General features: G+C 36.7%; 3 protein-coding genes across 3 annotated transcripts; 2 read left to right on the top strand and 1 right to left on the bottom strand.

The window, feature by feature from the left end:
• Window positions 1-1899: 1899 nt before the first annotated feature.
• LOC311294707 (zinc-alpha-2-glycoprotein-like) lies at window positions 1900-7843 on the bottom strand. Its single transcript, XM_084415718.1, has 6 exons — window positions 7565-7843; window positions 5941-6198; window positions 5179-5457; window positions 4691-4987; window positions 3601-3714; window positions 1900-3281 (listed from the first exon to the last, which is right to left on the bottom strand). The coding sequence occupies exons 1-6, from the start codon at window positions 7611-7613 to the stop codon at window positions 3178-3180; spliced, it is 1101 nt and encodes a 366-aa protein (XP_084271844.1). The 5' UTR covers window positions 7614-7843; the 3' UTR covers window positions 1900-3177.
• Window positions 7780-16560, top strand: LOC311294711 (class I histocompatibility antigen, F10 alpha chain-like). The gene is made up of 5 exons (XM_084415723.1): window positions 7780-7981; window positions 8258-8524; window positions 11644-11922; window positions 12787-12860; window positions 15531-16560. The coding sequence occupies exons 1-5, from the start codon at window positions 7933-7935 to the stop codon at window positions 15612-15614; spliced, it is 753 nt and encodes a 250-aa protein (XP_084271849.1). The 5' UTR covers window positions 7780-7932; the 3' UTR covers window positions 15615-16560.
• A 1552-nt stretch (window positions 16561-18112) lies between these two features.
• On the top strand, window positions 18113-22690 carry LOC311294811 (uncharacterized protein; the record flags this gene model as incomplete). Its single annotated transcript, XM_084415839.1, has 4 exons — window positions 18113-18251; window positions 18818-19000; window positions 19045-19114; window positions 21575-22690. The coding sequence occupies 4 exons, from the start codon at window positions 18113-18115 to the stop codon at window positions 22587-22589; spliced, it is 1407 nt and encodes a 468-aa protein (XP_084271965.1). The 3' UTR covers window positions 22590-22690.
• Window positions 22691-23334: the final 644 nt, after the last annotated feature.

Here is a 23334-nt window from a genome sequence, read left to right as displayed (position 1 = left end):
AGTTCTCAAAGGCGGCTCATTTCATTCCCTTACCTAAATTACCCTCCGCCAAGGAGACAGCGCTTACTGTCGTAGATAACGCCTTTCGCATACATGACCTCCCGATGGACGTGGTTTCCGACAGGGGGCCCCAATTTGTGTCCAAATTTTGGCAAGAATTTTGTAAGTTACTGGGCGTGAGTGTCAGTCTGTCTTTGGGGTTTCATCCCCAAAGCAATGGCCAAACCAAGAGAGCCAACTGAGGGGGGTACTGTCACGGTTCATGAATCCACTGTCTCCCTCGTGTGTGTGTGTGTGTGTGTGTGTGTGTGTGTGTGTGTGTGTGTGTGTGTGTGTGTGTTTGGTAATGGTATCCAATCTCAGGTTGATTAGTGCCAGCTGTAATCAATTCTCTTTCCCTTTACATGTTCAGTGATCACTGTCTCATGTTGTCAGACCATTGTGACTTCCCCGGTGTTGTGTCCTGTTCCAGTGTTCTTCTCTTACCTTCCTCGTGTGGATTATCTTTGTTGTGCTTCATCTTCGTTTGGATTGTTTGTCCTCTGACCTGTTGTCTTATTCTACGAAGATCAAATAAACAGTCAAATAAACTCTCCCGCCATCTCGCTTTAAAATGAATCTCAAGTATTTACTGGGTCACATGACCATAAATGATCAAATTACTTCCTTTAAGTGAACATCGCATGTTCCCTTCGCTAGTGGCCTTGTGGAAGAGCCCTTCGTGAAGGGATCCAGTTGTTCACTTTGGTTTGGACCAGCTCTGATTAGGTGTGTCAGTGAAGAGACTAATAACCTCCTGTGAACATCACAGACACACAAACACACACACACACACACACACACACACACACACACACACACACACACACACACACACAGAGAGAGAACACACACTGCCAGCGCTTCACACGTCATCATACTAAGGCTGACCTAGCTTATAAGGATTAGAATAAATTACATATAAATACACTAGCAGTCAAAAGTTCTTGATCGGTAAAATATTGGTTTTAAAAGCAGTGTCTTCTGCTCACCAAGGCTGCATTTATTATTAGTTGTGTACATTTTTATTTCAGGATTCTTTGATGAATAGAAAGTTCAAAAGGACAGCATTTTTTTCTGAAATGGAAAGCTTTTGTAACAATATACACTAGCGTTCAAAAGTTTGGGGTCAGTAAGAATTTTTATTTTATTTTTTGGGGGAAATAAAAAGAAATCTCTACTTTTATTCATCATTAAATTGATCAAAAGTTACAGTAAAGACATTTATAATGTCACAAAAGATTATATTTCGAATAAATGCTGTTCTTTTGAACTTTCTATACATCAAAGAAACCTGAAAATAAATTGTACACAACTGTTTTCAACATTGATAATAATAATGAATGTTTTTTGAGCATCAGATCATCATATTAGAGTGATTTCTGAAGGATCATGTGACACTGAAGACTGGAGTAATGATGCTGAACATTCAGCTTTGATCACAGGAATAAATAACACTTTAAATATTGAAATAGAAAAGTTATTTTAAATTGTCATAATATTTAACAATATTACTGTTTTTATTTATTTTTTACTTTTAATCAAATAGCCTTGGTGAGCACATGAGACTTTTTTTTTTTTTTACATTAAAAATATTACCGATCAAAAACTTTTGACTGATACTGTAATACGGTAAGAAATTGGATCCATGAGTTACAGTCTGGTGTTAGTTCATTAGATAATTAAGTTTGAGATGAAGTCTCACACATGTTTTTAATGTAGTTTTATAAACTGCCATAGTTGACATGTATGAGTTTAAAATCTGTGTTGCATAATTCATGAAACACATTTTGTTAGAATCGTGATCTCTATTAAAACTATTATGTATTAAAGACAAAGACTGAATTCACTCAGAAAAATAAATATTAAAAAAGGGTTTATTCTTTAATATAGTACAGAATAAGGCAAGAAAGATAAAAAATGTACAAACAGGATGAAAAAAAAGTGAATACATGTTGATTGATCACAGGTCATCATCAGTTGTTATGCTGTTCTATTAAACCACAAGATCAACAAGAACTTTTCAATGAGAAATCATCAGACTGAGGACACTTAAACTGATCATTCACTCCAGAACACAGAAAGAAATATATATATTTCCACAGGAAACAAGGCACATATATATATAGTACTTACACATATAATTACACATATAAAATATGTGCATAAACATATAAACATCTGATTGAGAAATATACTCTGATAAAAATGGTACAAATGGTATTGGCTCATATCTTAATAGCATATAACTTGTTATTTAGAGGCAAATTTCAGCAAATTCAAAATTGTTAATTTTTTTTTGTAATTAATCAATATTATAATAATCTATTGACAGTCCTAAAAAATTGGTTTTTAGTTAAGATTTGTAGGACTTTGTTTTCAGCAGAATGGGAATTTTTGTTTAGAGATAAAAATAAAAAAAGCACATCAAGAAATATCATCGAGACAATTATCATTAAGAAAATATTTACATTTTTTATCATTTCGCAAAATTCAAAGCAACAAATGAGGAAAACAATAAAAACACTTTTCCACCATTGGGCGAACGGTTCTAAGAACGGAAATAAATGGTTATGGTTGTATTTCCACTTGAGATTGGTTCAGAAGAATATGTGAAGTGACGTCGACACTCAGGATTGGTCACTTGTCTGTCGTCTGGCTGTAGTTTCTCTGTAATTGGCCATTTGAGCGAAGTAAACACAATCATCCTCCACGGTCGCTATTTACATCTCATAACATCTGTAAACTCTTGCATTACCAACACAACGACTGACACATTGTATATTTGTTCGTTATCAGCAACACAGTGGACAATGAAACCATGGCACGGAAATGAACGGTTGAGCAAAGAGAACGGTGGAAAAGCAGCTAAAGTGATTCAGTCTAAAAGAAATGCTAAAATTTAAAGATTAGAGATGGAAGAAAAGGTAAAAGTATATAGAAGATTAATTTAAATATGTGTAGTTGAATGGTCACGGAAAAGAGTCTTTAAAGGTCTTTAGATGTTTCTTGAACTTTATAAAAGGACTCAGTTGTCGGGCAGGGTTGGGGAGATCGGTCCACCGGTGAGGAACTGTGAAGGTGAAGGTTCTGGAGAGTGATTTTGTTCATCTCTGGGAGGGAATATGAAGGCGCCGCTCACTTACGAATCATAGGCTTCTGAATGGAGACAAGGGGTTCCTGAGCCTGTGCAGGTTCTTGCAAGTGTTTAGTTTTGACATTGGTGGTCTTCTTGTTGTACCCTGTAGAGAGAGATAAACAGAGGTGTGTCATGCTGTAATGAAATTCAAAGAACAGTGTCAAACGATTCACATATGATTTCACACACATGCACGCGCACACACACACACACACACACACACACACACACACACACACAGACAGAGAGAAATCTTATAGGTTGATCATTTTAGAGAATAAAAACATGATGGAACTGATAAAACAGCAACAGGTTCACATTCACTGCACTCTTCTTCATTGTACCGCCACACACAGAAACACACGTAAAACATTTGCACTTATGATGGGAATTATATATCTCAACAGGTCATTAATACTTACAAGCTTTGAGTTTCTTCCAGCATTTCCAAAGTACAAACAGTCCAATCAGTCCAACAGTAACTAGGATGATGACTGGAACCAGATGCTTGATATATGATGCATTTGATGCAGATTCTAGAACACACAGAGAAACATACTGAATAATATAGCAGAAAACACCAAACAACAACAACAACAACAACAACAAAACAAATCTAAAAACAGAAAAAAGTGAAGCAGTTCTCATTAGCCGCTTTCCGACCGGAGGAACCTTTTCACAGTTCCTAGAACTATTGGCTAAAGTACCCGGATGTCGGCGTGTTCGCACCGCAGGAACTAGGAACGATTTTAGTTCTAGGAACTCCATTTGTAGGAACTAATTTGGGTCCTACTTCAGAGTAGGGTCTAAACCAGCACTATAGGAACTATCCGTGACGTTAGTGTACGCTGATTGACCGAACGCACGCGGAACACCAGCACCCGCCATTTTCAAAACAGCTAGAATGTAAACACACAGATTATAGCCTATATATTTACTCCATAAACTAACTATACAAACATGGAAAACAGTGATAGATGGGTCTCTAAACCTTTATGCTGAAGAGAAAATCCAACGCAACTTTGAGGGGACCATGCAAGCCAAACATGATTATGTTTATCTGCCCAGCTAGCAACACTGGACATCAACCACATAGGCTAATAACCTTTTTTTCATATACTGTCTACTTTCTATTACAGTTCTATCTAATAACATATTAAACTGTACTGTTAGACAGATTGCTAACTAATAAACACAGAGAATGCGAGCATTGTTTGCTCTGGCGTTCTCAGCGCCGCCAAAATAAAGGTCCGTCGCGCCGTCAAAATAAAAGTCGCCGTGCTTGCGTCACTCCCTTACTCCTCCTACCAGTTCCTATGGCCACTTGGCCAGTGCGAACGCAAACAGCAAAACCGAGTTTAGGGGAGAGTAGTTCTTAGAACTGTTTAGAAGTGGACAGTTCCTAGAACTAAGTTCCTAGAACTACTTGGTCGGAAAGCGGCTATTGTCAGTGTTTTGCCCCTAAAATAAGTCAAATGTAAGGGTAGAAAAATTCACCAGGTTTAAACTTACTGATCTGATCCTCAGTCAGAATCTTCTGGATTGGCTCAGTCAAGCTCTTGTGCTCGACCACACAGGTGTACTGGTTCTTCCTCCATATGTTAGGAGGTACATAAAGGACAACAGTCCTCTGGAAGGTCCCGTCCTCATTTGGTAGTGTGTCTCCAGACTCCACCAAGTTACTAGGATCGCTCAGAGCTTGTCCATTCTTCCTCCATAAGATGCTTGTGTCTCTGAAGAGAAAGCCTGTGACGTGACACTCCACATATTCTTCAAGGTTCTTCTGCAGCAGAGACACTTTAGGAGGATCTAGAAGTAAATACAGAACAGGGAACAAAACTGAGAACAGAGAAAGAAACCCCTGCACTTTCTACTAATCATAGTTTAACAGTCTCTAAAGTTGATCTGCATAGATTTATCGAGCTGTCTGTTAAAACATGGTTTATCTGGATCTGCACATGCAAGAAAGAAATAATCAGTTGGTAACTCTGATACTGTACCTGTTTTCTTAGAAGTAGCTTTAGACAAATGTAAGAGCTCCTTCAGCCAGTAAACACAATCATAATCGTAGTATTGCTTCAGAGATGTAAGCTGTGTTTTGTCATTATTCCACTTCATCACTGTAGGAGAGGCTTGTGGTACAGGTGTGATGTAACTGTTCTCCTTCAGGTCCAGTGAGATGAAGTTCTCTCCATCATAACCGTACTCATCAAACCCATGTGAGAATCCAGTCTCATCATCCCAAACACAGCCATACATCCTCTGATACGTATGAAGACCTGAAAGAGAGAGAGTGAGATATTGTACTACTTAATTTTTTTAAAGGAATAGTTCACTTCAAGATCAACATTCTGTCATATACTCACCCTGAAGTTGTTTCAAACCTGTATGAATTTCTTTCTTCTGCTGAACACAGAAGATATTTTGAAGAATGTCGGTAACCAAACAGTTGATGGACCCCATTGACTTCCATTGTAGGAAAAAACATACTTTTTTTGTTCAGCAGAAGAAAGAAATTCATACAGGTCTGAAACAACTTCAGGGTGAGTAAATGATGACAGAATTCAAAGTTATTATTAAAAATCTATTTCACTATGGAGAAAATTAATGGAGTTTTTACTTCCAGAACCAGACTGTTGCTCTCTATATACATTGTTATTGACTACGGTCATTATCGGGGAATAACTGACCTCGGAACATCATGACTGACCAATCAGAATCAAGCATTTCGGAGAGCTGTGTAATAATGTATTTTAACTCACCCTGTGACTGACTGAATGTCTCCATTATATCATGAATGTTGTTTTTGTAGATCTGCTGTAGTTTTTCTCTGATCTTAATGTATTCCTTCCACATGTCTGTAGATGCAAACTCCTTCATCCAGTCCTGTCTGGGAATCAGCTTCTTTATGTTACTGTTATAGTAATCAATCTGATCTCCATCCAGTGTCGTTACAGCAGAAAACCCTGGGATTCCTGAAAACCTCTGGCCAGTGTAAGCGGCCATGAAGGTGTGTAACTCTGAAAAATATTGAACACACATTCAACAATACAGTTCTCAAACTGGTAAATAAACATAGATACAGTGTCATAAATCCAACAACTATTTGATACCAAGACAAGTCATTAAGTTTTTTCTTTTAAAGCTAGGGTAGGCAATGTTTTGTTATACTGTTCTCTCTTCACATCCTGATAGCAATAATTTTCATCTAATCATTGCACTTGGTCCGAATGCAATGATACAATGTCCTACCTGCCTGTCAACGTATGTAATTCCATACATCCGCGCACCTGCTCGCGCAGACATCACACGTCATCAGTTAGACAGACGTCAGTCACTGAGCGCCGCAAACGAACAGCAGCTTTTACAGTTCCTCCTGAATCAAAACAACTAGCTGATGCTGCGTTCACGCCATGTCATTTGGAAGAGATGGAAACCTGTGAAGTTCTACCCGGAGCTGTTCGCATCCTCAGACTTTATTTATGATATGTGCTTCAATGGCAACACTAGAGCTCCATAAGTTGTTAACGTTCATTATTGTAAAGTTGTGTGCTTTGAGACATGAGGTAGTTTAATGCCGTCTCTCGTGACGGTTTGCAGACTCTGCTCATTGCTGATCGCTGTACATCTTCATGTGTTTTGAAGGATGCGTGTCTTTTGAGACGCACTGAAGGGAGGGTGAGATCTAATGCTTTCAAAGCTATCTCGTTATTGCTAGCCTCTCTGAAATTGCCTACCCTACCTTTAAAGTCACCACAAAATCAAATTGGACAATTCTTGATTTTTATTTATTTATTTATTTTTTATATTATTGAGGTTTAAAGTCATGTGCCTTGCCATCTTTAATTGCCCTTCATTTGTTCTTGTTCCAGAAGCCGTATTACTCGGATATACGACACAATAGGGAAGAAAAGACTAGCGCAACTTCAGTTTCATGCCAACTTTCATTTTAAAGCAATACTTTTGCACAGATAACTATATTTGACAAAACCGTGGCACATCTAGACCTGCACAGGAAGCATATTCTTTAATTTACATTAAAATGTGCATAGCTTTAGTCATTCTTAAAGGACTATTCTTAGTCTTGTCATAGTTTTGCCTTTAAAGTGGACCTGCCTGCAGGAAACAAATACACATCATTGGAAAATACTGAAATTATTTCAGTGTAGCTTCAACAAAACAAAATCCTGCTTTTAAGTTCACGACGGAAACGGCAAGCACTAAATCTGTTAACTAGTTCTAGCCTGGTTATTATACGAATTTTTTTTGAGAAAATAGCAGATTAAAAACGTCATGATTTTCTGTCAGTTCAACACACGGAAGTAGCTGAAGGCCTTGCATGACGGAGAATACATCGTTTAAACAACTTTACGAAATTATTCTCACCTGAGTAAACCAAAGGTATGAAGATGAAGAAAATGATGAACTTCTTCATTACGGATGAAAATCCATGTATTTGACACACACTTCTTTAAGTGCAGTCGTCGAAGAGCGCTGTAAAACTCTTTAGCCTTTGCTACATCTGAATCAACAGGTAAAACAGGTTACAGAGCTGACGTCACTGCAGCTCTAGAGAAACAGTCTGAATACGGAAGTGTTGGGAGGAACCTTTTACTCACAGGTTGTCGTCGCTTCGCTCAGTAACGTGTTTCTCCTGTTGATTCAGATGTAGCAAAGGCTAAAGAGTTTTTACAGCGCTCTTCGACGACTGCACTTAAAGAAGTGTGTGTCAAATACAAGGATTTTAATCTATAATGAAGAAGTTCATCATTTTCTTCATCTTCATACCTTTGGTTTACTCAGGTGAGAATCATTTCGCAAAGTTATTTAAATGATGAGTTCTCGGTCATGCAAGGCCTTCAGCTACTCCCGTGTGTTCAAACAGAAAATAATGAGTATTAAAAGTATTAACCATGAATATTAAAGGTAAGACAATAATTTCAGTGGGATTAGTGTCTCAAATTCAAATAATATTCATTTGGATACTTGAATTGGTAATTAGATTTATGACACTGTATGTGGTGTTTAATCATGTTTTTGATATCTTTGTCTTGTGTTGTGTGTTCAATGTTTGTTCAGAGATACACAGGTTCATGACCACATACACTGGAATGAATGAACAAACGGCTGCAGGAAATCCAGAGTTTTCTGCTGTAACGACAGTAGATGGACATCAGATCGATTATTATGACAGTAACATAAAGAAGATGATTCCCAGACAGGACTGGATGGAGGACTTTAAATATAAAGACATGTGGGAAAAAGACACTGAGATCAGAGAAGGTGTGCATCAGATCTACAAAAACAACATTCATGTTCTAATGAAACGATTCAACCAGTCACAGGGTGAGAGAAAATATTCATTTTACATTTGACATTTTGTACATGTACATGATACATTTTAAAGGGGTCCAAATATGCTTTTCCACTTTTTCAACATTAGTTAGTCTGTAATGTTGCTGTTTGAGCATAAAGATCTGCAGGGTTACAAAGCTCAAAGTCCCTCCAAAGGGAGATCTTTTATTTAACAGAATCCCCTTTTCAAGAACTACAATAAACGGTTCATTTGGACAACAACGCGATTTTTCCAGATCTTATGAATTCATAATGTTTCTCATTTAAATAATCCCCGCCCACTGAATACGCAAAAAAAAAGATGACAAGGCCTGGGTGAGCTGCGTTAGAGAAGACATTGTTGTCGCTATGTCAAAGAGACAGTGTTTTCCACAACATTTACAAAACTTATTTGTTTGACCTTTCTAAAGCTGATGAACTTAGTGTGTAACATTTATTTTAAACACTGTTCCTGAACATTAAAACCCGAACGTACGCAAGCCCTGAAACGCAACGTAAAAAAACGTTTAAAAAAACGTAAAAAAAATAAAAATAAATTCTAGTATTTCGAGATTAAAGTCGAATCGTTTCGAGATTAAAGTCGAAACGTTTCGAGAATAAAGTCTACTGTTTTGTAGAAGTTGCGTGTGTGTGCATTCATAGGCGTGTTTCCAATTTTGAATTTGTGTGTGTGTGTGTCTGTGTAAAGAAATGCACTTGTGAAGTTGAACTGCCTCGGACATGGATCTACACAAAATAGTAGCTTTTTACTTTTATCTGGACTTTCAACAAAAAGAAAATTCGACAGGTGCCAATCTACCAACATGCATTACCATGGAGTTGCCTATAGACGAGCACAGACTCCGCCGGAGTAGGTTCACAATCTGGTCGAAGCTTTATGTGGCAGTGTTTTTGACGTGTTTTCGTGCTCGTCTATAATAGGCAACACTATCTGGGTCGAGAACACTTAAAGGGATAGTTCACTTTGAAATTAAATTTTGATATGGTTTAGCTTACCTGAAGGGCATCCAAGATGTAGGTGTCTTTTTTTTCCTCAGTAGTTTCAATTTTGATATTTTAGGTCAAACCGTTCTTGTCTGTCAGTCATATAATGCAGGTCTGCGGTCACTGTCTCAAAACAGCATGCACAAGTCCAAATTAAAACAATTCCCCATCGTCCAAATGAAACAATTCCCCATCGTAAGTACACTTTGATGGCCTAAGACACGAAACGAGCGGTTTGTGTGAGAAAACGAAACGTATTTATATAGTTTTTGCCTCTTGAACAAAGCCGCGTCCAACTGATCTGACGGCGCGGGCGGGTATAGATATATACACTGATGTCGCCTTGGCTAATGAACTGCAATAGCGAAGGCGACATCTAGTGTTTCTATATCTATATCCGCCCGCGTGCGGGTATAGAAACACTAGCACTAGATGTCGCCTTCGCTATTGCAGTTCATTAGCCAAGGCGACATCAGTGTATATATCTATACCCGCCCGCGCCGTCAGATCAGTGGGGGACGATGGGGAATTGTTTTAATTTGGACTTGTGCATGCTCTTTGAGACAGTGACCATAGACCTGCATTATATGACTGACAGACAAGAATGGTTTGACCTAAAAATATCAAAATTGAAACTACTGCGGAAACAAAGACACCTACATCTTGGATGCCCTTCAGGTAAGCTAAAACATACCAAAATTTAATTTCAAAGTGAACTATCCCTTTAACAGTAACCGCACTGATTCCCTCTTCACCGTTCTGGATACATTTTAAGTGCATCATTCTGTATCCAATCATTTGGCCGGATCCCGTGATTTCCTCAGATATAATAACCGGTGATGGTTGAGGAGAGATTCCCTGAAATGATTGTAAAGCGCTTTTAAGTGTAAGCCTACAGTAAACATATGAAAGCGCTATATAAATGCCTCATTCATGCATTCATTCAAGCTGGATTTCTTGATCCAGTCTGAAAAGTGTTTTCGCCTGTAGGCTAAAGTCTATTTCGGCGCAGTATATTTTATAACGTCCTATAGCCTAATGCCATATCGGTAGACCTGTAGATGTTCCTTTTGTTAAAAGCCAAAATAAAAGTAAAGCTATTATTTTGTGTAGATCCAGTTTACACACACACACGCACACACGCATGAATGTCTGTGCGGCAATGTGAAATAACGGCAAGCACATACGCAACTTCTACAGAAGACTGTATGTTTCGACTTTATTCTCGAAATGTTTCGACTTTATTCTCGAAATGTTTCGACTTTAATCTCGAAATGTTTCGACTTTAATCTCGAAACGTTTCGACTTTAATCTCGAAATGATAGCATTTCTTTTTTCTTTTTTTTTTAGCATTTTTTTCAGCATTTTTTTTATTCTGCACTTTTTTTTTTACGTTGCGGTTCGACTTTAATCTCGAAACGTTTCGACTTTAATCTCGAAATGATAGCATTATTATTTTTTTTTTCAGATTATTTATTTTTTTTACAGATTTTTTTTATTTTTTTATGTTGCGGTTCAGGGCTTCCGTACAAACGTTTATCTGTGCGCTGCACATTTTATGGAGAACAGTTTGTATTAACAATTACTGTTTGTATTACCTTAGTTTTCCAACAAATATCACCATTAAATGGTGGATAACATCATATCTATAATGAATAAGAAAATACAAAAAACATACCACTCTGAAACGTCCTGTGAAATCCATGCTTGCAAAGTCAGTGCATGAAATCCGTTCTGCATGATCCTTTTGTTCGTAAACATTGTCAGGGTCTGAATATGGCTTGAATTGGTTTGAAATTGATGCCATCCTCAATATTTACACCAGAGAAGAACTCGCAGTTATGGAGGAGCCGGACATTTCCTGAACACGCACTAAAGCGCTGCCAATCACAACACATTTCTTATTTCGGAAGGAGGGACTCGATCAAAAACGACGTGTTCAACCAGACTGGGGAGAGAGGAGCTGTAATAATGTTTTTTGAGCAATCAAGCATGAAAACATATTCTAGTACACTCTGAAAACAAAATCAAGACTTCGTAAAAAGAGCATTTTAGGACCCCTTTAAACGTCAAAGATTACCTTGTTCATTAAACAAAAAGAGCAAATGCTGTATTGTTTTCTTCAGGAGTTCATACGTATCAGAGGATCTATGGCTGTGTTTGGGATGATGAGACTGGAGGCTCACATGGGTTTGATCAGTACAGTTATGATGGACAAACTTTCATCACGCTGGGTGTGAGGGAGCGCAGATACACTGCACATGAACCACAGGCAATACCCACAGTGGAGGAGTGGAATAATGACAAAGAACGGTTTACATTGCTAAAACGATACTACGATCATGAGTGCATGTACTGGCTGACATATTTGTTGGAGTTAAGGAAAGGGGTTTTCAAGAGAAGAGGTACATTTTCTTTGACAAGTAGTTATTTTTTATTATAATGAGTCATTTGTGTTTCACTTTCTTTTCTCATTGCTTCATGAAAACCTGTCACAATTTATGTTTGAGTTAATCATATGGATAAATGTAACTAATCTGTAACCATCTTTTTAGGGTTTTGTGTTTTTTATATATACTTACTACAATGTTTCTCCTATCTTTACCACATGTGGCTTATAGGATTGTACGATTATACTGGGCAAATTTATCAATTAGATATTTGAAGTCAATATCACACATTAAAAAGTTGAAAGGGATAGTTGAGCCAAAAAATGAAAAATTCTTGCGGTCAAGCTAACAAGGGGAACACGAAACACCTGTAGAAACAATCAGGGAACAAATCATTTAATGTGAAAAACTACAATGGCACATGAGACAGGAGGTGAAACAAAAGTCAGAAGACAAATACAGAGATCATGACACTATTATAATTTTGAATTTTAAATTAGGGTTTCTTTTTATATTTTTGTATTCATTTTCTGGTTCATTTTTAGTCATTTTGTTACTTAGTTTTGTCATTTTTATTAGTTTTTGTTATTTTATATATTATAATTTAGGTTTAATAAAAAAATTTAGCTCAGTTTTAGTTTAGTACTTTAACTTAAACCTATTTCAGATAGTTTCTAATTAACAATTTTCAAGTTTCATAATATTTATATTTAATTTGATTTAGCTGTATTTCAATAAAAAAAAATTTAATGATAATAATCCTGTATCTATCTAATAACTTGTTATTTTTAGTATTGATTATTAACTATTTCATCATTTAGGTCTTTCAGCATTATATTGCTGTATTGTATTTCCAAATGTTTTGTTTTTATTTTTAAGGACCTACAAAAGAATACATACCAGTGTGTGTGATGGGAGTCCTGGTTATTTGTGTTTTTCTACTAATTAAGTCAGTAAGTATATGTTTATTTGTCTTTTTTCTGCTCTTATTTCTCATTCCAGTGGTTTCTTCAGCTGTAGGATGATGGGAATGTCCTCAGCAATCACACAAGCATTCCTACATTTTACTCACATTTTAATATGTTTGGTAGATTAGGTAAAAATTCCAGTAAAATGGAATTAAATAGAGCAACTATTTCTACTGGAAATGATTCAAAATGATTGAATTACAATAAACTGCAAACCCTCATCTTCAGTAGCCATTACTGCAGCTGAGTCATAGTGTAAAAATGTCTTTAAACATTGAGAACACATTGTAAATAAATTATCTTTACATTATATTTAAAGGATTTATTGTTAAAGCAAGCATTAAATCCAGTCTTCAATAGCTGTCTATAAATGGACCATAATAATCAGCTCTTATTCAGACTATTCTCACCTAACCATGTCAATTGGAATAAGCTGGCCAAATATGATTATTTAATGATGATATATTTAATTCAAACACTTTTGCAAAAGATGTAAAAAAAATAAAAAATAATCTAATCTAGTTTAAGTCTGTTTGTCTAAGTCTGTTTAGTTTCATTGGCCCTCATTTATCAAAAGTGCGTACACCAAATTTCCAGCGTACACCCAAAATTCACGGTGACTTTGAGATTGATCAATATGGACGTTGGCGTACGGCACGCTCAAATCCTACGCCAGCTCAGGAGGTGGTGTACGCACGTTTTGAGTTAGTGTGGAAATGCGCATGTTTAATTTGTGTGACTTTACCAAAGCATTTGAATTGTAGGCATATGTATTCCTTCAGTTGCGAGCCTGTGCGCTTTACCTGACGTTTCAAGCCTTGTTTATACTTTCGCCTGGCTCCGCAGCGCGATTCTCCGCAGACTGCGCGCGCACCTCCCCAAACGGACGAGGCGTTTATACTCGACGCGCTCGCCGTTGTACTATTCTTTGAAACGATGGTTAGGCCAGGGTTAGGCCCGGCAGGAGCGCACGGACTGGGTTTAGTAATGAAAGGCTTTCAATGACCAAAAAAATAATTCAGACTGACAAAATAATAAAAATGACATTCTTCTTTTAAATAATACAAATAATAATAATAACGACATTCTTCTTCTAAATAACAATAAGCGTCATTAATAATAAAAATCTAGAAATCAATTTTGTTTCTTTCCACTTCCCTGGTTTCTCTTTCTCTTTCTCAAAGAAGTTTCTCTTCTTTGCCGTCTTCCGTGTGTCCATAGCGTAAAATGAGGGCGTGGGGGGAGCGGAGACTTGAATATACAGTATAGGGGCGTGTTATTCTAATGACGCTCGTTTTCAGCCCCGGCATTTATCAAGGGCAGGTATTGCGTACACCTGGATTTCAAAGGTACACACAGCTTCATAAATCAGGCGGTGAGAGGAGTGTAAGCATAATCTTACGCCAACATATACGCAATAATGATAAATGAGGGCCATTGTGTTTTGGTTTTGTTTTCCCTGTTCCTGTTTGCCTGTGTTCCTGGTTGTTATTGGTTTCCATGGTTTCTGATTTATCACGCACCTGTTTCTGTTCCAGTTATTTACCTCACCCCGTGTACTTAAGAGCTTAAGCCTGGTTCAGACTGTCAGTCCAGATCCGATCAGATTTAGCAAGTGTGAACAGCATTAAATATGTATTTGGCATTTATTTATTGCCATAGAAACCAATGCAGATATTCTGGAAAACTAAAGAGCGGCATGGACACAATAATCGGATCTGAACAGTTGCGATACACAGTGTGGACGTCAATCATTTTAGATCAGATTCCAGTCGGATACACAAATAGTCGAGTTTGGACTGACAGTGTGAATGTAGCCTAGGCTCCTCTCAGTTCATTCTTGTTTATATCTAGGTTTTAATGTGTTCTCCTGTGTTTTTCCTTGGATTTATGAATAAACTGTTTTGGCCGATTTCACAGACAAGGCTCAAGTCTATGGAAGCATATGGGTAGCAATATTCAATATTCAAAATGACAATGCAATATGTAAAAAGGCAATGCATTTCTGTATATAAATTTACATTTTCCATTACATTTGTGCAACGTTTGGTGCAAAATGAAAATTCAATTATAGAATTTACATTTGCCATTTCATACACTAGTTTTAATATGTAAATTGAATACATATTTTAACGCTTTATAAGTTGCAAAATGAAAATGTATTACAGAAATGATTAGATATGTTTAATATGTTAAAGCAAAAAATGTAGCAAAATGATCATTTAAATGTTATTTTTCTTAATTGCATTTACATTTCAAATTGAATATTGCTACCCATATGCTTCCATAAAGTCTAGTCTCAGACTAAAATGCATGTTTGAGCTGATTTAACTGAAAGCATATCTTAAAATGTGTCAGCGCCATTGTTTTGTCTCAAGATGCACACCAGTAATGTTTTTTTTTTTCTAAGGCACTTACTTAAATATCCTAATTTAACTAAGGCCTAATCCTGCTTAATCTAAGCCCTGTCTGTGAAACCAGGCCTTTATTTCTCTGAATCTCCTGCATCACACCTTTTTTTTTTAACACTCTTTTTACAATTCCAATGTATAATTCCATAAATTTGGGATTTTGAATTGGTCACATGCTGTTTCATACAAATTGTGTAATTAAAAATATCCTAATTTAATTCATCTTTATGACATTACTTTGCAGAAACGAAATTGTAAAATGGAGATTTTAAGAGATTTCTTCAACCGTCTGGGCAGACAAATCTTCAGGATGTTGGAGAACAGATGATTTCCATCATGCTTGTGTGTCAAAACACGTTTCAGTGTTGAATAATGTTCATGAGTATGAATGTCTTTTACTGTAAAAAAAAAACCCGTAAAAAAACGGTAATTTTCTGGCAGCTGGGGCGCCAGAAAATTCCTGTTAAAAAACGGAAAAATACTGTAAAAAAATGGTCTTTCTTCCCGTTGTTTTTACGAAAAAAAACTGTATATTTAACATTGGATTTCGGTAATATGATATAATGTTAATTTACCGTCCTATTGAAGTATTAATATCTGTTTTTTACACTGATAACCACCAATCACAGCAGTGATGAGAGTCACATGATCAATCAAAGGTCAACATAAGCAGTTCTTCCACAAGAGAGTTAATACTAATATATATAGAAGCTGCACAGTGTCATTCACACAAACATTAAACACCATCATGGTAACACATGAAATTTTAAAAATGCAATAAACATTAATTTAACAACATTAAATGTAACATAAACCCCTAATGTACATAACTGATTAGAAAAAACGAAGAAAACTATGAAGAAACAAACATAGTTATTTCAACAAAAATACATCAAATGTGAAGTGTCACAGGGAATTGTGGGAATGTCAATTTACGGTTTTTCACTGTAAATGATACAATGAGTTGTTTTTTCACTTTCAAAAACTGTAAATTTAACGGTATGTTACAGTAAAATTACATTAAATGTACCGTTAGATCTATCACAGTTATTTACCGTATATAGTACGGAAACTTTCTGTTAACCAATTAACAGTTTTTCACTGTAGCATTTTTACAGTCTTTTACCGTTAAAATTACGATAATTTTTTACACTGTACGACATGACTAAACGGGAAAATTGTGTGTGATCTTGTCTTTCGCCTCTTGCATTTGTAAATATTTTAAAAGGTCCTGTAAATATAAATGAATAAAAAAATATCAAGTTCACTGATTGAAAATAGTTTTTTTATGAGTTTAAATGTAAAAAAATTGAACAAAAAGAAATTAAACAACACAAATTGTTATTTTCAATTAAATAAGCTTTGTATATAAGGGAAATAAGTTTGTATGTGAATATTTTTTCACCGGTCTAAAAACAAATAAAGAAGTTTTTAACTGTACGTTTTTCAATTACAAGTTAAAAAAGGAAAAAGGAATAGACACAAAAGTACACGGACCGCTATTCAAGCTGTTTTATCATTTTTCTACTATTAAATCAAAAAACGACTGAACGAATTATACACGAATTCTCTTGAACCACCACCACGTTTGCAGCAGAAAACCAGTGCAGCTCTGTAACTGGCCACAATGCTCCATTCGACTCTTCTGAGATCCTCTACTCTTCCCTGTGGATGACCTGTGACCTACTTTCTGGACGATCTGAATTTTCAGCGTTTTGAATTTTAGAAAACTGAATTTGAAGTTCCGAATTTCTTCTTCATCTTGAAAACTTGAATCTGTATTTTTTTTTTTTTAAACCGGATATTTGCAGTCTAAGAATTAAAACAAAAACAAACAAAAAACAGCTGTTTGAAAATACATATAAAATTCAGCCATAAAAACATTTCAGTTCGTTTACTTTGTTAAATTTCAAATGTTCAATAATATTCGTTTAAAGAAATCGAATTCAGAACTATTTAAAATTCCACATATTATTCAAATTTGTCAGATTACATTTGTCAACAATTCATTTTGTAATATTATAAGCGCCATAGCCACCGAAGAGCGCTGTAAAGCTCTTTAGCCTTTGCTACATCTCTGAATCGAAAGTAAAAACCGCTTACTGAACTGACGTCACTGCAGCTCTAGGTAAACAGCGTCAACAGCACGGAAGTGTTGGGAGGAACCTTTTACTCACAAGTTGTCGTAACTTTCTCAATAACTGTTTTTTTTTTCTCTCTCCTGATGATTCAGATGTAATAAAGGCTAAAGAGTTTTTACACCGCTTTTCGACGACTGCACTTAAAGAAGTGTGTCAAATACAAGGATTTTCATCCAAAATGAGGTTCATCATTTTCTTCATCTGCATTCCTTTGGTTTACTCAGGTGAGATTCATTTCGTGAAGTCGTTTAAACGTTGAATTCTCTGTCAGCAAGGCGTTCAGCTGCTCCCGTGTGTTGAACTGACAGATGTTTTTAATAGAAAATTAGACTTTGCTAAGGTAAAGATCAGAACTGGATTCACACTCAGAAAATGTGTTTAATGTGTGAAAGAAGTAGAAACCTAAGGATTTTTTTCAGTGGGATTAGTGTCTCAAATTCAATCAATATTCATTTGAATAGCGGTATTTTATTGATTTATATCACTGTATTTGGTGTTTAACTGTTTTGGATAGCGTTATGTCTTGTGTTGTTTTGTTCAATGTTTGTTCAGAGATACACAGCTTCATCACCACATATACTGGAATAAATGGACAGACGAGTCGACTGCAGGAATCCCAGAGTTTATTTCTGTAACGACACTGGATGGACAACAGATCGATTATTATGACAGTAACATAAAGAAGATGATTCCCAAACAGGACTGGATGAAGGATTATGCATCCAAAGACATGTGGAAAGAAGACACTGAGATCAGAGAAGGTGTGCAGCAGATCTACAAAATCAACATTCATGTTCTAATGCAGCGATTCAATCAGTCAGATGGTGAGTTAAAATGCTTTTATACTACATTAAAATGTCAAAGATTACCTTGTACATAAAAAAACCCACACATGTTGTATTTTTTTCTCTCCCCCACCCTGTTTTCTTCTCCAGGTGTTCATACGTATCAGAGGACGTATGGCTGTGAATGGGATGATGAGACTGGAATATCACACGGGTTTGATCAGTAAGGTTATGATGGAGAGGACTTCATCTCACTGGACCTGAGGGAGAACAGATACAACACACCTGTACCACAGGGAGTACTCACAGTGCAGAAGTGGAATAATGACAGAGAACAGCTTACATTTCTGAAACAATACTATGATCATGAGTGTGTTTACTGGCTGAAGGAGTTCTTGAAGTTAAGGAAAGAGCCTAAAGGGATAAGAGGTACCTTGTTGTTGAAAAATGTCCTTTGTTCACCAAGTGGATCATTGTTTTTATTATGAGTCTTCAATGTCTTTCTTTTCTCATAAGTTAATAATAAGTTAATCATATGGATAAATGTAACTGATCTGATCTGAGATATTAAATATTCTTCTCACGTTTTTCTCAATCTTTTTCAGCTCCTGAAGTGTCTTTGTTTCAGAAGGATCTCTCTTCTCCAGTAGTGTGTCATGCCACAGGTTTCTACCCATCACGAGTGAGCATTACCTGGTTAAGAAATGGAGTGAATCACCATGAGGATGTGGATCTTGGAGAGACACTGCCAAATGAGGACGAGACCTTCCAGAAGACATCTACCCTTCGTGTTTCTCCAGACGAATGGGAGAACAACCAGTTCACTTGTGAGGTGGAGCACCAGGGAAAAATCTTTGGGGACTGACAGCCTCGTTTCATTGGTCAAGTCAAGAGCTGCTACGGTAAGTTGTTAATACTGCGGTAGAGTATTTACGGTAGTTGTTATAAAGTTTATCCTATCCTTATCACATTTGGCTAATTGGATCTTAGCAGAGGGACAGAAATCTACCCAATTTCTTCAAAAAGATCTTCATTTGTGTTTTAAAGATAAACAAAAGTCTTGGATTTTTGAAAAAGTCAAGTTTGGATTGACATGAGGGCGAGTAATTAATGACAGTTTTTGGCTGAACTAACCCTTGTACATAACACTGGGCGAATCTATCAAATAGATTTTTTTTTACACACATTAACAAGGTGAAAGGGTTATTTCAACTGAAAATTATCATTCTGTCATCATTTACTCGCCCTGATGTCATTCAAACCTGTGCGACTCTAATAAAGACGACATACAGCACTATGTCTGATCTTTCATACAATGAAGTGACTGGGAAAAGAGTTTGTCAACACAAAAACACAACATTATGACTTGTGGCCTGTAAATAAACTCTTCTCAAGTCATATGATTGCTTTTAGGGCTGGGACGAAACACCTATCTCCCGATTCGATACTAACACGATACTTGGGTGACGATACAACATGTATTGCGATTCTACAAGTATTGCGATTCGATATTGCAATTTTTTTAACACTAGACAATCGGGAAAAGTTAAATCATACACTTGTACAGACTGTACATGATGTATAAGATGAGTCATATTTACAAAAACATCATCACATCTTTCTGATTTTTATTTCAGAAGAATCATACAGTACTACATTCTCCTGAATAAATTATTCAATATCAAAAAAAAAATGTAATAGTCACTTGTCGCCACCTACTGGCGAAACAATGTAATCGATAAATACGTTATTTTAAGCGTCAAGTTTCTATCAAAAGCTGATTTCGATCGCTATCGTAGACATCAGTGTTCATATTTGAACTTTTATCCCAGTACTTCTATGATAATTTTAACTATTGCATCACAGAAATAATGATACCATGAGGTTGAAAAGAGTGTTTGTGAAGCTGTTTCATGACGACTCTCTCCGGGTCAGCGGCAACACAGCTTTGAATGTCGCGATATGATTTTGTCAAAGTTTAATAGACAGACGAATTGAAAGATCGCGTGGGTGTTTGAATGGAGATCACATCGTGCAGCTCTACTGTCTTATCTCTCTCAGCGTATGAGCAGTCTTTCAGTCTCACGACTCTTCAACGCGTCCACTCTGGATATTACGTCACTCAACACTCAAAGATAACGACACATTTCATCCTCTGTTGGAACGAAAGTGGATAACTTCTGTCAACCTCGTCTACAAGCAAGGACAAAAATAAAGCAATTGAATTTGAATTAATATCGATTCTGGAATAAAAAAAAAAAGATTTTAGAATTGAAAAAAAAGAAAGAATTTGTTCGATTTGTTTTGATTTTAATTTAAATTGATATTCATCGCAGTGCACTATGCACACAGGTTTATTCTCATGTATGTAAATAAGGCACCAGGTTTGATTGAGTTTTCTTCAAACAAAGCCTTTACACGGCTTCAGAAGATTCTTGCAGGTTTATTTCATTGTTAGTTCAGTTTTAGTTGTTTGTTAATGATAATAACAAAGTTTTTTTTCAGCCTTATATTGCTGCTTATATTGTATTTCTTTTACAAGTTTTTTTATTTATTTCTCAGAACTTTACTTAATACTTATGGGTATACTGTGTGTGATGAGTGTATTCATAGTCCTTGTTATTGGAATCTTAAATATTTAAAGAGTAATGTAGGTTTTACAAGTCTTTTTTCTGCTCTTGAAATTCTCATTTAAGTGGTTTCATCAGTTTTAGGATGATAGGAATGTCCTCAGCTATCATACAAGCATTCAAAAGTTTGCATTTACACAGACATTTTAATGTGTTTGATAGAAATTCCACCAAAGTGGAAATAAACGGAGCCAACGCTTCGCTAATATTGAAAATCACTGTTATTTATTATAATGTTATTAAAATGCAAAGCCTTGTCATCATCAATAGCCATCACGATCAAATTTACATGTTATTGATTGCTAGTCTAAACTGACTCCAAAACGTCTTCAAATGTCAAGAAATTAGACATATTGTTAATTCGGCCAAGCACTAGATGCATAATCCAGTTTTCAGAAGCTGAATTTACATGGAGCACAACTGTCCAGTCTTATTCAGACTAGTCTAAATTTAAGGAGTCTCATAACCATGTCAATTGGGCATTTGATGCAACCAACAACAATTATGAAGAGCTGCATTTAAGTTTTAAAAGCTATATTTACAAAAACAGTCAAAGCCAATTTTTTATCTTTATGCAACATTTTAGAGAAGGAGATTGCAGAATTTGGTGTTCAATTCCAGTGTGTAATTGCAAAAAACAAAACAAATATTGAATTGGTTACATGCTGTTTCAGTGGTCATACAAATCATATAATTAAAAATATCCTAATTTAGTTAATCACTACTTTGCAGAAACCAAAGTGTAACGAGGTCAGATGTTGTGGAAAGAAGGAGGCGGGAACCGGCAAATGTTAACACCAGTGGCGGTTCTACACCCTGGGCGAGATCCCCTTCGAGCACTTCAAGACCTCCTTCAAGCACTTTGAGCACTTCGAGACCTTCTTCAAGCACTTTGAGACCCCCTTCGAGCACTTCGAGACCTTCTTCAAGCACTTCGAGCCTTTCAAGACCCCCTTCTAGCACTTTGAACACTTCGAGACCCCCTTCTAGCACTTTGAACACTTTGAGACCTCCTTCTAGCACTTCGAGACCCCCTTCAAGCACTTTGAGCACTTCGAGACCCCCTTCTAGCACTTCGAACACTTTGAGACCCCCTTCTAGCACTTCAAGACCCCCTTCAAGCACTTCGAGCACTTCAATACCCCCTTCAAGCACTTCGAGACCCCCTTCAAGCACTTCGAGACCCCCTTCAAGCACTTCGAGACCCCCTTCTAGCACTTCGAGACCCCCTTCTAGCACTTCGAGACCCCCTTCAAGCACTTCAATACCCCCTTCTAGCACTTCGAGACCCACTTCGAACACATTGAGACCCCCTTCTAGCACTTCGAACACATTGAGACCCCCTTCTAGCACTTCAATACCCCCTTCTAGCACTTCGAGACCCCCTTCTAGCACTTCAATACCCCCTTCTAGCACTTCGAGACCCCCTTCTAGCACTTCGAGACCCCCTTCAAGCACTTCAATACCCCCTTCTAGCACTTCGAGACCCCCTTCAAGCACTTCAATACCCCCTTCTAGCACTTCGAGACCCCCTTCTAGCACTTCGAACACATTGAGACCCTCTTCTAGCACTTCGAGACCCCCTTCTAGCACTTCGAGACCCCCTTCTAGCACTTCGAACACATTGAGACCCTCTTCTAGCACTTCGAGACCCCCTTCAAGCACTTCGAGACCCCCTTCAAGCACTTCGAACACATTGAGACCCCCTTCGACTTTATATTTAGGCTATTTATCTTTACTGTTGTAACGTTAGAATAGAGCGCTGACTTTGTATGTTTGACTGAATTGTTTGCTTTATTTCTTATTGTACTTTTATAATGGATATTATTGATAAAACTGAAATTTAACAAAAAGAGACAGGGTTGAGTTTTGTCATTTTTTTATTTTATTACAGTGAAGATGATCAGAGTACAAATGCACATATTGCCTGATAAAATTGTTCAAATTTAAACGTATAGCGGCAGGGCAGTGTTTTATATTTTGTTTAGTTATAAATAGGCTAACGTTATACATGCAGTGAATATAATCAATACACGTTGCCTGAACCACATTTGTGTGGCTATATAATGCTTAAGATTTCTTTAAATGAAAACGAAAAGAGGCAGAGTGGTGTTTTATAACATAGTTTGTTTTATTGTTGCCTAAAATATACATACAGAGATAACCGGAGTAGCAGAGCGAGCTGAGTGACGCTTTCAAGAACGCGCTGTTCCATTCGCAAAATTACCGAATTCCCGTCCTCAAGAGTCATTCTCCTGAGTCGGACTTGGCAAGTCTGAACTTTGCGTACTTGCTATAGAGAAACGGCTAATGTCGGCGCTTGTCTTCTTGTGACAAACATGCCCGAGAAGCAAGAACAAGTATGTACAAGTACTGTATGTCATCCAGTGTTGTTTATGTCACTTTCTTCTTCGCGCAAAAATGACGTCGATTGCTTCTTTCCGGCATAGGCTACACCACGCCTATTAAGTAAGGGTAGGCCTACTGTTGGC

The sequence above is a fragment of the Rutilus rutilus genome (assembly GCF_951802725.1).
Source record: "Rutilus rutilus genome assembly, chromosome: 8".
Classification (NCBI taxonomy): domain Eukaryota; kingdom Metazoa; phylum Chordata; class Actinopteri; order Cypriniformes; family Leuciscidae; genus Rutilus; species Rutilus rutilus.
Note: the sequence above shows the minus strand (reverse complement) of the source record. Positions and strands in the feature narration are given on the sequence as shown.

Bases quoted from the DNA above. Each gene is read 5' to 3' on its own strand.
- LOC311294707 (XM_084415718.1), bottom strand. From the start codon at position 7,613: ATGAAGAAGTTCATCATTTTCTTCATCTTCATACCTTTGGTTTACTCA. The intron at 5,458-5,940 runs GTGAGTTAAAAT...TCTCTCTTTCAG, and splicing joins GACATTCAGTCAGTCACAGG to GTCTTCATACGTATCAGAGG. The intron at 4,988-5,178 runs GTACAGTATCAG...ATTTACTTCTAG, and splicing joins AGCTACTTCTAAGAAAACAG to ATCCTCCTAAAGTGTCTCTG.
- LOC311294711 (XM_084415723.1), top strand. From the start codon at position 7,933: ATGAAGAAGTTCATCATTTTCTTCATCTTCATACCTTTGGTTTACTCA. The intron at 7,982-8,257 runs GTGAGAATCATT...ATGTTTGTTCAG, and splicing joins CATACCTTTGGTTTACTCAG to AGATACACAGGTTCATGACC. The intron at 8,525-11,643 runs GTGAGAGAAAAT...TGTTTTCTTCAG, and splicing joins ACGATTCAACCAGTCACAGG to GAGTTCATACGTATCAGAGG.